This window comes from Pelodiscus sinensis, chromosome 5 (genome assembly GCF_052426305.1).
Source record: "Pelodiscus sinensis isolate ZL-2025 chromosome 5, ASM5242630v1, whole genome shotgun sequence".
NCBI lineage: Eukaryota > Metazoa > Chordata > Testudines > Trionychidae > Pelodiscus > Pelodiscus sinensis.
The window spans coordinates 14,666,132-14,684,326 of NC_143056.1; the positions used below are offsets into that span (position 1 = coordinate 14,666,132).

The window sequence follows — 18,195 nt, forward strand, 5'->3', positions numbered from 1 at the left end:
TTAAGGAGAGAATATTTTCATTATTCCCAGAAGGTTCCAAGGCTACCCATAGTTTCTAAATTCTTTAATATGAGCTCATCAGTGCATGAATCATGTAGGCATACATGGAGGTAACTATCACTCAGAGGCTATGTCTAGACTACGCCGAAGTTCCGAAAGAGGATATGCAAATTCCCACGGAGGTTTACATGACTTTTCGAAAAAGGGAGGGGGGGAAGAATGCCGAAAAAAAAAAATGTGTCCTGACTACTTTCACTTATGAAAGCTCTGCTTTCGAAAGTGAGATCAGAAGAAGATATGCAAATTCCATGGGAATTTGCATATCCTCTTTCGGAACTTTGGCCTGTGAATGGGAAAAGTTAAAGCGTAAGGATAATCTTACAAAAATGGGGATCATTTGCAGATGGATGGAGGGAAAATTATGCCAACAATTGCTGCTGAGAAGTTCAAAGTAAAGTACTTTGACAAGTAACTGGCACAAGGCCCATCTGGATACAGCTGTGCCAGCTCATGCCCTGCATTTAACAATATGGGCTCTCATTCAGATCTGCAGGTGCTGGAAAGCTTAGCATTTATGCCGAGACTCTCTCTGAATCTAAAAAGTAACCAACATATTATCCTATCCAACAATCTACTGGACTCTATAGCCTCATTAGCCGACTTTTAAAGGAAAATACAGGTTGAATTTCTCTAGTCCGTCACCCTGTGGACCTGACCAGTGCCAAACCAGAGAATTTGCTGAACCATGGGAGACAATCAATGTTGTCTAGCAGTGTTATCAACACTTCCACTGCTTACTGGGTACTTAAGAGATATGTAGAAGTAAACTAAAGCTAAACAACAGCACAGAACACTAAGAGCCAGGACTGTTGGCTATAAACAAACTTTATAGGACTGTGGGAAATTTGGCAATTATAAGTGGACATCTGGCTAACTGAAATCAAGCCAGACCATGGATGGTGCCAGACCAGAGAGTGCCGGACTAGAGAGGTTCCACTTATACTACATTCATGACTTCTGGTCTGATTATAATCCTATCTATTCATACAATTGCAATTTATGCTTCCTCACCGTTCTCTCCAGACAGCATAAAACACTGTTGCCATTAAAAGTCAATATTTATAATGGCTTAATATTATTTCTCATTTACAGATTCTCATATCCAACTCACGAATGAAATTATTGATCAGTAATGAATCCAGGACATATTTATAAACGCAATACTATTTTGAACATTTGCGTTTTCCCATTATTTTCTGCACACTCATCGTTGTAAAATATAGAACGGCAAACTTTATAAAGGAGCCAAAACAATTTATTCTAGCTTGTCTAATTATCACTTATCTTGGTCCACTATGAGAAATTAAAGTGGGAAGCAGCAAACAGTGATTACCCTAGTTTACAAACTTATCAAGCTACCAAATGAAAGACTTAGAGACAATGGATTTCAGGAAGGCAGATTTTGGTAAGCTCAGAGAGCTGGTAGGTAAGGTCCCAGAGGAAGCAATACTGAGGGGAAGTTTTTCAAAGGGACATCGTTAAGGGCTCAAAAGCAAGCTATTCCGCTGCATAGGAAAGATAGAAAACAGGGCAAAAGGCCGCCTTGGATCAACCAGAAAATCTTTCATGATCTAAAATTAAAAAAGGAGTCATATACAAAATGGAAACTAGGACAATTTACAAAGGATGAATATAAGCAAACAATACAGGAATTCAGGGGCAAGATTAGAAAGGCAAAGGCACAAAACGAGCTCAAACTAGCTACAGGTATAAAGGGAAACAAGAAGACATTCTATAAATATATTAGAAGGAAGAGGAAGATCAAGGACAGGGGTAGGCCCATTGCTCAGTGAGGAGGGGGAAACAGTAACAGGAAACTTGGAAATGGCAAAGATGCTTATGGATTTCTTTGTTTTGGTCTTCACTGATGAAGGAATGCCTGACACAGTGAATGCTAGTGGGAAGAGGGTAGGTTTAGAAGATAAAATAAAAAAAGAACAAGGTAAAAATCACTTAGAAAAGTTAGATGTCTGCAAGTCACCAGGCCCTGATGAAATGCATCGTAGAATACTTAAGGAGCTGATAGAGGAGGTATCTAAGCCTTTAGCTATCATCTTTGGAAAATCATGAAAGACAGGAGAGATTCCAGAAGATTGGAAAAGGGAAAATATAGTGCCCATCTATAAAAAAAAAAGGGAAATAAGAACAACCCAGGAAACTACAGACCAGTCAGTTTACCTTCTGTGCCAGGAAAGATAATGGAGCAAGTAATTAAGGAAATCATCTGCAAACACTTGGAAGATAATAAGGTGATAGGGAACAGCCAGCATGGATTTATAAAGAACAAATCATGTTAAACCAATCTGATTGCTTTCTTTGATAGGATAACGAGTCTTGTGAATAAGGGAGAAGCGGTGGACGTGATATACCTAGACTTTAGTAAGGCATTTGATATGGTCTCGCATGATATTCTTATCAAAAAACTAGGCAAATACAACTTAGATAGGACTACCATAAGGTGAGTGCATAACTGGCTGGATAACCATTCCCAGAGAGTAGTTGTTAATGATTCACAATCCTGCTGGAAAGGAGTAACAAGTGGGGTTCCGCAGAGGTCTGTTCTGGGACAGGTTCTGTTCAATATCTTCATCAGCGATTTAGCTATCACCATACAGAGTATGCTTATTAAGTTTGCACATGATACCAATCTGGGAGGGGTTGCAACTGCTTTGGAGGATAAGATCATAATTCAAAAGGATCTGGACAAATTGGAGAAATGGTTGAGGTAAACAGGATGAAGTTTAAGAAGGACAAATGCAGAGTGCTCCACTTAGGAAGGAACAATCAGTTTCACACATACAGAATGGGAAGCGACTGTCTAGGAAGGAGTACAGCAGAAAGGGATCTAGGGGTTATAGTGGACCACAAGCTAAATATGAGTCAACAGTGTGACGCTGTTGACCAAAAAAAAAAAGCCAACATGATTCTAGGATGCATTAACAGGTGTGTTGTGAGAAATACACGCGAAATCATTCTTCTGCTCTACTCTGCACTGGTTAGGCCTCAGTTGGAGTACTGTGTCCAGTTCTGGGCGCCACATTTCAAGAAAGATGTGGAGAAATTGGAGACGGTCCAGAGAAGAGAAACAAGAATGATTAAAGGTCTAGAGAACATGACCTATGAAGGAAGACAAAGAACTGGGCTTGTTTAGTTTGGAAAAGAGAAGATTGAGAGGGGACATGATAGCTGTTTTCAAGTATCTAAAAGGGTGTCACAAGGAGGAGGGAGAAAAACTTGTTCATCTTGGCCTCTGAGGATAGAACAAGAAGCAATGGGCCTAAACTGCAGCAAGGGAGGTTTAGTTTAGACATTAGGAAAAAGTTCCTAACTGTCAGGGTGGTTAAACACTGGAATAAATTGCCTAGGGTGGCTGAGGAATCTCCATCTCTGGAGCTATTTAAGAGTAGGTTAGATAAATGTCTGTCAGGGATGGTCTACACTTCAGTTAGTCTATAAGGTGCCACAGGACTCCTCGTCGCTTTTGCAGATTCAGACTAACACGGCTACCCCTCTGATACTTGACAGGGATGGTCTAGACAGTACTGGGTCCTGCCATGTGGGCAGGGGACTGAACTCGATGACCTCTCGAGGTCCCTTCCAGTCCTAGTTTTCTAGGATTCTATGATTCTGGAACCAAAATCAGATTTAGGATTCCAAATGGGCATTAGCATAATATAAATGCATTCGATTCAGTCTCCAAGAACTGACTGTACTATCATATCACCTATAGTGCCACTTCCAGGAAGTAACGCACCATATTAGCCATGGCCGCTACATGGCAAACAGAACTGCCATACTGAAAGTTCAAATCTAGAATGTACTCTTGATGAAAAGGGAGTGAATGGGTCTGAAATAAACACAACAATATTGAAGTGAATGTGTTGAAATATATAAGTATTGCAATTACAAATTTCCAGTTAATTAGTGGTTTTAATTGGTCTTTCCAGGAAAAGGGTGTTACTAAAATTGGGGTGTGAAAACTGTCTGCATAGAAGTCAATGGCAAACCTCAGTGGACCCAACCAAGCAAGCCTTTCACTCAGGGCCAACAGTAGACAGTGCTATTATTTTATTAAAGTATTTGGAATAAAATTGTCCAGTCTGCCCTTAAGTCCCTTCACTCGTCATTTGGCCAGCCTGTAGCCTCACTCCCTAGGGCCCGGTTCCTCTACTACTCACTCCCAGCAGCCTCTGTACTTTACTCTCGTCCCCCTGAATCTCCCACTCTCTGTATCTGCTCTTTATAGGGTAGCAGCTGATCTCTGCTCAGATGCCTTCTTAGTAACTAGGGCTGGCCGGCCCCAGGTCTCTATTCTAGCTCTTCAGGGGACAGCCATCCTGTTACAAACTAAAAACAAAACAAAACAAAAAACACACAACGCTTGCAAGTTACATGCTGTGCAACTGCTAAGAATGTAACTGTGTGAATTGGCATTACAGGCATACAAGATAGGCACTGTAGGTTTGTTCTTAAGTTGAATCTGTATGTAAGTCGGAACTGGCGTCCAGATTCAGCCGCTGCTGAAACTGACCGCCAGTTCTGACTTACATACAGATTCAACTTAAGAACCCCAAGCTTCCCCAAGTCAGCTGCTGCTGAAACTGATGAGCGCTGATTCCAGGAAGCCTGGGGCAGAGCAACTCTGCCTCGGGCTTCCTGTAGTCAGCGCTGGTCAGTTTCAGCAGCGGCTGACTTGGGGACGCCTGGGGCAGAGCAGCTGGGGTGCTGCTGGGTTGCTCCAGTAGCACCGCTCCTCGGCGCTACTGGACCAACCCAGCAGCACCCCAGCTGCTCTGCCCCAGGCGTCCTGATTCAGCCACTGCTGAAACTGACCAGCAGCGGCTGAATCAGGACCTGGGGCAGAGCAGCTGGGGTGCTGCCGGGTTGGTCCAGTAGTGCCCAGAGCGGGTGCTGCAGGACCAATCCGCAGCGCTCCAGCTGCTCTGCTCCAGGGTCCAAAACAAAAGCCTGGTCTGCTGGGGGGCAAAAGCCTGGTCTGCTGGGGGGGCACACTATCCGCGCCCCCCCCCCAGCAGACCAGGGACACGGGGAGCAGAGCAGCAGCGGCAGCGGGGTGCCGCGCCTCTGAGGCTTTGCTCTGGCAAAGTCTCAGAGGCGCGGGACCCCCCCCCCCGCGGCTGCAGCTTCAGTCCCGGTGCCTGTGGTCTGCTGGGGACCGTCCCCAGCAGACCACAGGCACCGGGACTCAAGCGGCAGCAGCGGCGGTTCCCACGGTTCTGAGGCTTTGCTCTGGCAAAGCCTCAGAAGCGCAGGAACCCGCCCGGTGCCCCTGGTCTGCTGGAGACGGTCTCGCAATCCGCTACCTCGACCTCCGGGGCCACAAAGCCCCGTTCGTAAGTCGGATCCGCGTAAGTCGAGGACTGCCTGTACTCTCTTCTCTGTCAGTCACACATTTGTCACATGGTGCATCTCATTTCAGATTAGACCATAATCTCAGTGGGGCAGAGACCAGGTCTCTCTCTGTGCCTGCCATGCTGCAGCCGCTTCTTAGCTCCCATCCAAACATAACCAATGATAGTATAAATATAAAAGCTGTCTTTAATTCCACCATGCTGCACTTGACATAGCATATAGGCAGCAAAAGGTTTGCCTATAGAGGACAATGAATTATAAGGAGCATTCCACTTCATGCTGCTCAATATTCCCTGGATTGTTTTTGTCTGCAAATGACACACACAGTTAATATTGAAATACAGGCAGTGGATTCCACCCTGAGTGAGCCCTATCCCATCTGGAATGGCAAACATCTTGCCCAGAACTACTGGGCATACCCAGGTTCACAGGGCACTGAGAAGTCTTTGAAACAGAGAAGCTAGGGAAGGGAGCAACCCATTACATCATCTAGGCAGTCTCAGTGCCTGTGGAGGACAGGATGTGGAAAAAACCAGCACTGAGAATGGTGGAGAACTGTATAAAAATAAAAGTCAACTTTGATTTCATTAAAGCCTAACTTTTAGTATAAAGCGTGCAAAAATTATGATGGCAGCAGGATACGTTTTATGCTGCCATCAATCTAACATTGAACTCAGTACAAAAGCCCTCTGGTACAGAGAGACTGGGACTGTCACTTTCAGTAGCTCATATATTCTGGCAGCTCCTATTTACCACTGGGATCAGAGAAGAGAGCAGCAAACCGTTTTTTATTGGTTAACCTCAGAGCATTCAGCTGCTGCATTATTTGCACAGCTAAAGGTATATGTGCTGGTTAACACCGGATTTAATTTACAGCTAGTAAAGAATGAAAGGTGATTAAAACACAGCAGGACAGACTTTTAAAGCTGGTTGCAACAGTTGCACGAACCAAAATGCAAGAGCACATTCTGTGCATGCAAATCATTATATGGCCAAACAGGGACTCTTATGGGATAGTATCTTAATCCTCAAGTAGTCCAGAAGTTATTTCTTTGGCACTAGAGGAGAAAATTACTACTTGGTGGCAGTAAGGTGTCACAATCTGACTGTATTTGAGTGCAAAACTGCATGCTGAGGGAGGTAGGGTTGCCAGACAATTTCAACAAAAATACCAGACACACTTGACATTACATCTTATTTAGAAAAGACTGGACATTTATATTTTCTCAATTTGTTTCCGAACAGAAAGCTCAAATACTGGACTGTCTGGTTCACAACTAGACACCTGGCAACCCTAGAGGGAGGAATAGTGCACCCTCCGGTGTGCAAATACCTGATTAATGCACCAAAATGACAGTTATACAAACACGAACAAAGAGCAATGCAGTTAACAGAGGTCTGTATATTTTTGCATGGGAACCAGTCATGCCCCATCCAGAAAAAAATGGCTATTCATGTTCAATATGCTCTTTCTTGTAAGAGAGGTATTTTGAAATCAGGAGCAGGGAAGGCGACTCTTTATATTAAAATGCAGTGAGCAACGATGCCACTTCTTTTATCCTTCATGTCCTGTCTTTAAAACATGTACAATTAGGAATCTGTCTCTCACTTACTTCTGCTAATCTTGAGTGTTTGTGCACCACCTCAGCTTTGTTCATTGGCGTTAGCTGCTGCAGAACACTTCGGCTGTTTGTCAAAGCTCGTGTCAATCGAGCAAACTTTGTCCAACCTGTGAGGAAGAGAAGACAACAGTTGGATTGAATTATGATTGAGCGAATGAAAATCTCATTCGTGTTGAATGATCGAAGGGCCACGGCATTAGACACTAGACTCCCATCCCTTACAAAATAAAAAAAACCAACCTATGCTGTAGGTCCCTCTGCTAGTTAAAAATAATCAAGTGTAAAATTAACATACTTTGGCATTTACTTTCACTGGATCTTGATTTCACTAGTCATTGCATCAAGCCAGTCTTGAGTACTGGGTCTGTAATCCAGAGAACTCTACCAAGGGTTTGATCCAAAACCCAATGAACCCAAAAGGCAGACTCTTGATGATTTATGGATTTTGGATCAGGAGCTAGATACCTAAAGTTGACCCTTCCTTTACCTGCCTCTCACCCCTCCAAAAAAGATCCAACACCAAATGCTGCATCCCACTGTAAAGCCAGAAATCTCCCCATATGCAGTAGACTAGAAGCCTTACTTCTAGCCATACAAGAGGTGAAATACCAGACTTCAAAGGGACAGATGCTTTCTCTGTACAGAAAAGTAGTTGCAGGAACAAGATTTAATCTTGCTTAACGTGAGCATTGGGCAGGTGCGATGTTTGGGAAAGGAAGGAGGAAACATTTCTAGAATTGTATTTTTAAATAGCAACAGTGTGAAGTCTCGCAGGGATCTGGAATGTTAGGAGTCCTCTGGTAAGTGGCCCAAAAGCATGTGGGATAGTCAAAGGGGCTTTACTTGTGAAACCCCACACTGAATCTGCAGTGTAAAAATGCACAACATCCGTGGACTATTATTGTTTAGCTATCCAATGAAAAGCCTTAATTGTGAACTGCCAACAACATGGCATGTTCTTTCTCTTCAGAAGTTGTTGATATTCAATTAGGAACATGTACTCTCCTCTATTAATGTCAAAATCCATTTCACTGTTCTGAATATGAGCTAATAATTTGTAGCACAAAAATCTTGCACTTTCTTTTGTTTTTAATTGCTCTACAGAATTGGCAGGGAGCAGGAACGAGGAAGTAGTAAATAAAAAGCGTTAGAAGAGCTTTTCATCTTTCCTAACCAGTGATTTCAGACAGCAGCTGGGCACATTAGTGGAATTATGACAACTCAATGCCTATGTTTCACATAATTGTTAGAGGCCACAACACATCACACAGTTTCCCTTCAGTACTGTCCAAACATGAAACAGAACTTCAGAAAAAGAGCTACTCCGTTCAGAGGTACGATCACCCACCTGCATACAGGTGTGACTATAGAGCTATATGTACCCACTGTCCATTCTCCCTGTATGGAACATCTATTAGTATCAGTGGGAGTGAACAGAGGCTAAGATTTAACCTTTAATTTGTAACCATTCCCTGCAACCCAGAGGTCACAAGAATAGGTCATCAGTGAAGCCAAAACTGCTGTCAAATATCTGGACTCCATCCAGGATTCCTTCATTTGTCTGATTTATCTCAGCTTAGTCAGCTATACAGAACTTTAAAGCGGCAGATGGTCACTGAGTCAAGATTTACTTTGTTCCCTGAAGTTTAGGTCATTAATCTGCCTAGTGATTAGATGAGGATTTTTCTTGTTCGGTTCTGTGGATGATGGACTTGCAAGGCATTCCCTTTTTTTATATCCCTTTCATACAGCACCTTCAGTACGTGATGAACTGCTGATGGTCTCCATCTAAGAGAAATCTGGATTTTAAAATACCGCTAGTGTTACAATCAGAAAACTGGTGAGAAATACCTCACAAAGCCATCAATTAAAAAAAATCATCTATTCCGTGTTCTGTATCCACGCTGAGTGGATGCTTAGGCCAGTCCTCTGAGGAAAATATACAAAGAGGGGTTGAATAACTATACGGGTGCATCTACACTGAAGGGATTAACTCGAAATAAGCTACACAAATTGATTTATGTCAACTGAGTAGCTTATTACAAAATAGGGAGCGTCTACACAGCACTTATTTTGAAATAGAGCACTCTTCCTGACATCCCTTATTCCTCGTACAATGCAGGTTACAGGAGTCAGAGTAAGAAGTCCTCCAGCTTAACAGTATTTTGACACCATTTTGAAATAACTGCCTGCTGTGTAGACGCAGACTAGCGCTAGTTATTTTCGAAATTGGCGGGGAATGGTGCAGCAAGGAGTGAACCCTCCACCGTTTTGCAGGGAGGCGGGGGAAGCCCCAGGTAGCCGCCAGCAACAGGCCAGCTGGGGCTGCAAGCGGCAGTGGCGGACTTCGGGAAGCAGCTAAGCAGAGCAGCTGGGGTGCTACCAGGTTGGTCTCGCAGCGCCGCCCCTCACCTGAGCGGCGCTGCAGGACCAACCCGGCAGCACCCCAGCTGCTCTGCCCCACCGCTTCCCTAAGTCCGCCTCTGCTGCTTGCAGCCCCAGCTGGCCTGTAGCAGGCAGCTGCATCGGGCTTCCCCCGCCTCCCTGAAAAATGGTGGAGGGTTCGCCCCTCGCCGTGCAGTTCTCCACCACCCCCGCTCCCTGGCCAGACACAGTGTGGTCCCAGCAGACTCGTCACAGGGATATAATTCCTTTCCCCTCTCCCTTTCCCAGCCCGTAAGCATGCAGGGGTCTCACAGGCGCTCCAATTGTCCTGCTGCCTGGCGCACTTCCGGGTTCCAGTTGCTGCTGGACTATCAAGAGTGCCGGACCACTGGATGCCGGACAATTGGAGTTTTACTGTATGACAATTTGGGGAATAAGCTGACCATGAGAGAAGGGTTTTCTTTCTTAAATTGGTTTCTGGTTCCTGCACTGTATGAGTCTGTATGATTAAAGGTGACCATGTCTATCATTGATATTGCCACCGATAGACAGTTGTAACAAATCTTGTGTAAAGTGTCAATGGGAAAGTTATAATCTTTCAAGTATGATTACTCTGATTAAATCCAGGCATCATCTTTGTATCTGAAGTTATGATACTAGGGATGTTAGAGTTTACTCAATTAACCATTTAACCAAGAGGCTGATGCTTATCAGTTAATGATCTCGGCTAACCTCTGCCAGCTCCCAGGGAGGCAGCTTTGCTGTGGTCGGGCAGCGAAGTCTCCCCAGAAGCTGGGTAGGCAAGAGCTGCCTGCTCACTCCCCGGGAGCTGAGCAGTCAAGAGCTGGCTGTCCCGCCCCCGGAGAGGCTTCACGGCAGGCTCTGTAATAGAAAGCAAAACTTTATACTGCACAGCTCGTGCGCATGTAACTGCTCACATTTTTTGCAGCTACAAGATTAGCATATTATATTAATTTTATAATTCCTAATGAATATTGGCTAAGTATTTGTATCTTCACCATGTGTTTTGTTCTGCGGTAACTCCCTCCAGTAGATCTGCATCATATCCCTCTGTCTTCCCTTCTCCAAACTAAACAAGCCCAGCTCTTTCAATTTCTCTCACAGCTCATGCTGTCTCAACCTTTAATGGTTCTTGTTGCTCTTCTCTGGACCCTCTCCAATTTCTCCACATCCTTTTTGAAATGCGGTGCCCAGAACTAGATACAATACTCCAATGGAGGCCTAATCAGCACAGGGTAGAGCGGAAGAATGAGTTCTCGTGTATTTCTCACAACACTCCTGTTAATGCATCCTAGAATCAGGTTTGCTTTTTCTGCAACAGTGTCACACTGTTGACTCCTATTTAGCTTGTGGTCCACTATGACCCCTAGATTCCTTTCTGCAGTACTCCTTCCTAAATAATCACTTCCCGTTCTGTAGGTGTGAAACTGATTGTTCTGTCCTAACTGGAGTACTTTGCATTTGTCCTTATTAAACTTCATTCTATTTACCTCAGAGCATTTCTCCAGTTTGTCCAGATCATTTCGAATTATGACCCTATCCTCCGAAGCAGTTGCAACCCCTCCCAGCTTGTATCATCTGCAAACTTAATAAAAGAATATGAACATGCAGAGTTTAAATGTCTCAGGAAAATATGAAGTGATTACTAGGATCTTTGCTCTGCTAAAAATCCAGACAGGACTTGTTTTCCTTAAGAAAACATTAGTGTAGCTCTACTGGGCTGCAATTAACCTTTTTGTCAAGGCTCGTCTGATCTTTTAAGTAAAGGAAATAATGAAGGCATTTAAATCAATGCATCCGGGATACTATCTAAGATCTTAATCTGCACAAAAATGCTTAGGTTAACAATGATATTCTTTGCAAAAAGACTACAAAAGGGTAATTACAGCAATTCTAATGTTGATTCTTGCTCACAGAAGCATAAGACAGACCTTCAGACAATGAAAAGGCCTTTTTTCATCTTGCAGTAAAGCATGAAATGGTTAATATACAACACTTTAAACCATCTATAGTCTATGCCACAGAAACTAAAGCAGAGAGCTAGCAATTTTTGAGTCAAGGAGTTTGGAAATATAAAATGAGAAAGATATATCAGCTTCTAACATCAGTTACGCAATTCTAAATCATTTATGGCTGTTCAGCCAATCAGATCATTACATTGGCTAGATATTTGTTTCTTATTATGGATAACAAATAGTTAGTGAAATAGGCTATTTTCTATGATAAATTTTTCCACTGTACTGTTGCTTCACCGGAGATAGAGGTAAATGGAATAGAAGCAGGCCCACTGAAGCCAAAGAGACTATTAAGGAACTAGATATCCCAGTGGTATTAGGCCAAATCTATTTACTTCAAAATGCTGTGAATTCCTTTGTTTTATAATATGCTGTAATACTAGGATACAATTTAGGCACAACTTCCAATTTTGCACAACCATTTTTGAATGCACCACTGATTGCATAGTAACAAGTGGGCACACACCTATTTTGCACTCACCGCCCGCCCCTGGTCAACTCAAAATGGGTGCATAATCATGGGGTGAGCTTAGGCAAGTCACTGAACTGCTCTGTGCCTCCAATTCCCCCGCTGTAAAACGAGGCTAATGATACTACTTTCCTTTACAAAGTGCTTGGAGCTCTACTGATGAAAGGTGCTATATGAGAGAGAGGTATTTTTATATAATACATATTTTCAGCCTTCCTTCTAGCTGAACTGACACCCAATAATGCACAAACTCATTAAAATACAGAACGTTCCATATTTATTTTACAATTATTTTTCTTAACAAGTTTCATGACCCTGCCATTAATGTGAATTTTTAGATTTAAGCTCAATAATAAATGCAGCTATTTGACCTGATCTGCAAGTACGCAAAAAAAGCATTAGAAACCTGGATACTTAGAACTATATTCATTATTTCATATATTGCTTAGGAGTTATTAGTTTAGTGTGCAGAAAATGTATCAATTTAAACAAATTATGTAACTCTTACATCAATTATTTTAATTGTACCTCTTGGTGGATTAGATTTTCTTTCAATGGATTTATTCTTTTATTAAACATTAACTGCAAGAGATTTATAGATTGTTAATGTGTTTTTGGGTTGTATATGGAACTAAGGTTGCCAGATGGTCAAAACAAAAATACCAAACAACCACCCCCCAAATAGTGTTGAAGGGAGACCAAAGGGAGACCAAAGGGGGGGCTGGGGGAGGAGAAAGAGACCATTTTTCCTGGACGGGGAAAAATTCAGAAAATACCAGACATTTTAGGCGTCCAGTATTCTCTGAATTTTTTACTGGACAGGAGCCAAAAATACCGGACTGTCCAGGTGAATACCGGACACCTGGCAACCCTATATGGAACATGTATACTTCTATCAGGAATATTCCTTTAACTAGCATTTCCAGATTCTTATATGTGAATTTAGTTTTTGTGGAAGGCACTACAGCCCTAAAAACTTAAGCCCTGGGTTTATCAACAGCACACATACAACTCTGGCAGCACCAATGGAAACTTATAAGTGTAAAATTCAGGCCTAGAGGAATCAATAACTAATCCTCCATCCTTGCTCAGACTGCCGAAAGAAGTGCCAGCTGCAATGACGATTTTTGTGAGGTGGACATTTTCCCACTAGAAACTGGACTGAAGCCACCAAAACCAAGGAGATGCTTTTTGGCAACCCATCCATCTGGGTCACATTGAAGCCAAAGACCTTGAAGGGAAAGATTCTGTATCCTAGCCTATCTCCTGAGTCACTTCTAATTGTTATTATTTTAAACACTCTTTGGGCTTCGCAGGAGTGTGATATATTATAGCTCTAGGATCTGGCAATATACTTGCCGATACTGCAGAATACATTGTATGGCCGGATTAGTATATAATGGCATCAATATTTTATTGCTGTTGAATTTTTCATCTTAAATGAAATAGACATCTTAAATAATAGACCATAACTCAAATACACCATTCACAGTTACATTGTGCATGTGTTTCACTTATATGTTATATATATTCATAGCCCTGGTAGTCTCTCAAAACAAAAAAGTCTTTTTTTTTTTTAAATAAGCTCTTTCAACAACAAATTCTAGTACTTTAAAGCAGTGTTTTATCGTACTGCTTTTCATAAATGCTTCTAAATTTCCCAGTAAATTGTAATTTATATATCAAGCCCATAATTCAAAACTAAAGTGCTCTGAGAGGATGTGAGCATACTATGATGTTATCTGCAAGACAAATGAATTATGCATATTCTATAGCACTACCTCTGACAAAGTAGTGCTGTAATTCCAATGCAGTGGGATAACATGGCCTCATTCATTTGAGGCACAAAAGGCAATGCAACAGTGCTGGTTTCCTCTCCCCCACATTCTGATGCCAACATTTATTGTTTTATATTTTGAGAAAGAAATGTATGGAAAAAAAATGTAGGGAGCTCCTCCTGATTTACATCAGCATAACTGAGAGGAATATCAGGCCAATGATGTGGGGCTGTCAGACTTGCCATTTGATATTTTACACAAAGTACTCTGATCGATTGCTGTTAGACTTCTACCTCTCCGTCCCCAGAAAATAGGTTTACAGAAGTGTGTTTTTAAAACTTGCCGGCTACGATCTCAGCCAGCTTTCCTGCAATGTTTTATAATGGTGCCTACATGTCATAATTGTCATTTGAAAATAATGACACCCTCCCATTTCAGACAGCAGCAACAGACAGAATGTTCACAAGTTCTTAACATTTCCCCCTACCAACATATATCACTGAAGTGGAAGCCAAATGAATTTAGGGTTGCCAGATTATTTTTTGTGAAACTCTGAACATGGCAGGGGGAAAATTGGTTGGGAAACACACACACACACACACACACACACACACACACACACACACACACACCCACACACACACACACACACAAAAAAAAACGGGGACCAAAGCTGTTGAGAAAAAACAAACAAACCCCACACACACAGTCACAGCACTCTTTAAAAAGAGTCACAGCGCTCCACCTGCCCCCACCAGACGTGGCTGGGGAATAATGTCCCAAGCGGCCTTCTGTCCAAGAAAAACATTTTACATGTCCGGTATTTTCTGGGGACAAAAGCCAGACACCTGGCAACCCTATGATGGGTTCTACCACAGCCCCCAGACTGGAGCGAAAGAGGGTTCAGCCACCATCATTACACCATCCACTTTCTCCCTTTCCTAACAAGCACTCTGCAAGGATCTATACAAGGGGACAGGCAGGCAATGGGTTAACTGGGGCTGGGAAGTAGACAGCTCAACAACAAGCAAGGGCAGGAGATGGAGATTATCAACTCCACCGGGGTTTCATACAATCTGAGCTAATATCATTGCTCTGGTTGGGATTCCTCTTTAGCAGTCCTTGCCTAAGCAACAACCACCAGGGGAGATCTTGATAACAGTGCCATTGGACCTGTGCAGCAAGAGAGTGACACAGGGCCTCCCTCCATCCCTAATGCAGCACCCTGTAGACAGGCAGAGCTTGAGGGATGATTGCATGAAGGGCATGCATGAAGGGCAAGCCCCACACTCTCAAAGAAGGAGGAGGGACAAGAAGGATTTGTCCCCATATTATTACACCTGAAGAATTAATAAGTTATTTTAATTAGCTGGAATTTACCTTGAAAGTTTCAGGAAATTGTTTTCTGGGCTGAAGCACTGGTCATGTGCATGTTTCACACCATGGAGTTTATTGTGTAACAAAGAAACATTAGTGGAGATACTAATTCCACTGTAGTGGCAGTAACACCTATGGCTGAGAAGGCATTTCCATTTCAGGTGTTCATGCACTTACACTTTACAAAGAATTCATCTCTAGGCAGAAATGTCTCATACTTGGTCTTAGCTCAAAGATGTATTTTTAAAATTATATATTTATTTGCTTGTTTCCTCAGAGTTTGAAGTAAATACTGGCAGAACAGGTGCCAACTCATGCCAGAGCCCCAAGCCTCACTGAAAACTGACATATTCATAGCAGGCAATCAGTCTGGCCCAGCCGTGTGTTAATATTGGCAAAATAGATAGTAAAGTTATAAGAATTTATTTAGAGTTTAGAATTTATGAAATGCTTATACACTGCTGCATGTTAAACCCACTTACCTTATATCATAGAATACAGATGTTGTAAGAGTTTGCTTTGTAACTACAAAAATGTTCGCTTTAAAACTTTAAACCCACCCCATAAAAAGAGAAAAAAATACCAAGTATGAAAATCCTAGTTTAGGTTAAGGGAGGTCATCTCCTGCCCAATAAAAGAAGGCCTATGAGTATCAGACCAGCCATTGTGGAACATCATCTGCCCTTCTCTCCCCCCCTTCTCCGCCCCCTCCCCCTAACCCCTCCCATCTCCAAAAAAAAAATCCATGAAATGGAAATGTGCACAAAACCTCATCTCATCAATTTGAGCTCTGGGGGAAGGGAATAAAAATCTGTGTCAAGAAAAACTTTCTAAGCATAAACAAAGGATCCCTAAGCTGCTTAGACTGGGTTAGCCTTCAAGGATTCAAAGATATTGCATATTACAGCAACATCTATATCTTTTGATATTTGAGACTGTAACTTATTTAGGTCTACTTGTGTTGACCTTCTAAATAACTCATTTCTTTTCCCTAGTACTTAGTTTAATATAGGATTAGCAACAAGCATAGTGTTTGATGAGCGATTTAAGGTACAAATGACCTGGGGAAAGTTACTGGTCCTTTGGGACTGGGAGTAACCTGAACATTGTGATTTTTGGTGCAAGGGACCATCATTCACAAAGGCAGGTTTGCCTGGGTGACAAAACAGATAGTAGATTAATGATAGGTTGGTGCTTTGTTTTTGTACAGAACCCAAAAAGCTGAAATCCATTTCTTTACCTCTGGGACTCCATGTTAAGGCTGTTACAGTGTCTGAAGAGTTCATACTTGTTACTTAGTTGGTGAAATCTAGTCACAGAACATAGATGTTTGTGTCTGGTTACTTGACAGTTTGCCTAGAGGTTGACATACGTGTTCATGAGCCTCTCCAGAGAGCTTGACAAATAAATTCAGTATCTTTTGAGTTACCTGAGCATGGATAATCAGATGTTATCCTCACTGCAGGAAAATCATTTAGAGCTGGGATGATACCCAGAGTTTCTCTTTAAAGCTTTTTGTATGCATAACTCTCCTTGAGAACACAGACTTTGCCAAGTTTGGGGAGAAAGGTGAGAAATAAACAATAAGCAAATTCAAAGCAAATCTTGGACGTGCATGCAACAAAATATTAATTCCCGTAACCAAGTACAGAATATGCCTCAGGATCAAGGAAAACTATATAAACAGGTCCTTTTCACCCTTTCCAGTAGCTGTCCTGGACAAAGATGAGGATCTGGCTCTGGGTGTTTATTTGAATAGGCCCACTGCACATCCAAATGAACACCATCTGCAGCTGCTCTTAACAAGTAAACACAACAACTAGCTATGCAGATTTCATTGTTGGCAAACAAACAAAGAACAAGCAAAATGGTCCGTTTCATTGTAACTTCACCTTCAACATAAAAAAAACCCCAGTATTTACTAAATAGAAAATTATAATCTCTCTAGGGAAAGCTATTTAATTTTCAATCCCCATAAACAGTAAAACTTAACAAATGATTGAAAATGGCTAATGATGGCCAAAAGTAATACTAGTTTTTAACGTAAGCAAAATCTAGCTGTGCTGAAACAATTGGTGAAACCATACTCTTCCCTCTTCCCGTCCTCCCCCGCCCCTTCCTCCCCCCGCCAAAAAAAAGATATACCAAGTCTAGGGACAGCTGCAGCATCTCTTAGTGAATGTTATATACATAGTACTTGATTTTAGAGTTTTATACCACACATATAGCAGAATGATGCAAGAATTCTTGCATATTGCTAATTATTTCCTGAAGCCAAGAAATATTTCATATTCATAGTTTGCTTCTCCTCTGAGATTCAACTTCAAGATGTGTATTTTAACAATAATAAATATATTTCCAAAATTACCTTTTGTTGAATCATCTTCAATTGGTTGTTTGAACAAAGTGATATCTTTAAAAGTGCACAGAAATAAAACCACTTTTTCATGTTCGTTTCTTATAGGTGCAATTTGCATGTAGAACCAAACCGGGGTTCCTGGAGAAGAGAGAAAGAAACCATGGCATGTGGTAGAAACAGCAGCTTTCTACAACTCCTATATGGGGCATTTCATGTTTTAAATGCTTTATTAAATACATGTAACTGAAAACCGTTTCTAGACGTCTGTACCTTTGCTAAAACCTTAATTTCATGTTTATTTGGGTCTTTAATATAGTTCCACACACATTAAAATGAGGAAACACTAGCAATCCAATTAACTACCACAAGTGACCAAAGCACCCAAATACTTTCTGCTATAACACTGTTGTACTGGTCCCCTTTTAGCCTGGTCTCTCCAAATCATTCACCACCCTCCTTGGAGTTTAGATGAATCTCATCCTCAGGATAGGCAAAATGTTCTGATAGTTCTAAAGTAAAAATCAAAGTGGGAGGAAACCTTGAAGGCCCACATTGCCCTTTTGTTTTGGTTCTCTATGATGTGTAAAGATACCTTTCATTATCCCTCCGATAGCAAGCTTCTAACACCTGACATCCATAGACATAGATGCTCCAAACGGTTTAATATCAGCATGAGGCATGGCCTCTTGGAAAACTGCCATAAGGGTTAATCTCTGGCAATGTGCTAAAGATGATG

General features: G+C 41.9%; 1 protein-coding gene across 1 annotated transcript in view; it reads right to left on the bottom strand.

The window, feature by feature from the left end:
- KCNH5 (potassium voltage-gated channel subfamily H member 5) overlaps positions 1-18,195 on the bottom strand; it is a 228,276-nt gene that overhangs the window by 166,573 nt on the left and 43,508 nt on the right. Inside the window, exons 4-5 of the mRNA XM_075926373.2 lie at positions 17,469-17,597; positions 7,047-7,162 (exon numbers count right to left, since the gene is read on the bottom strand). Of these exons, the coding sequence (XP_075782488.2) occupies positions 7,047-7,162; positions 17,469-17,597 (245 nt within the window). The remainder of the gene's footprint in view (positions 1-7,046; positions 7,163-17,468; positions 17,598-18,195) is intronic.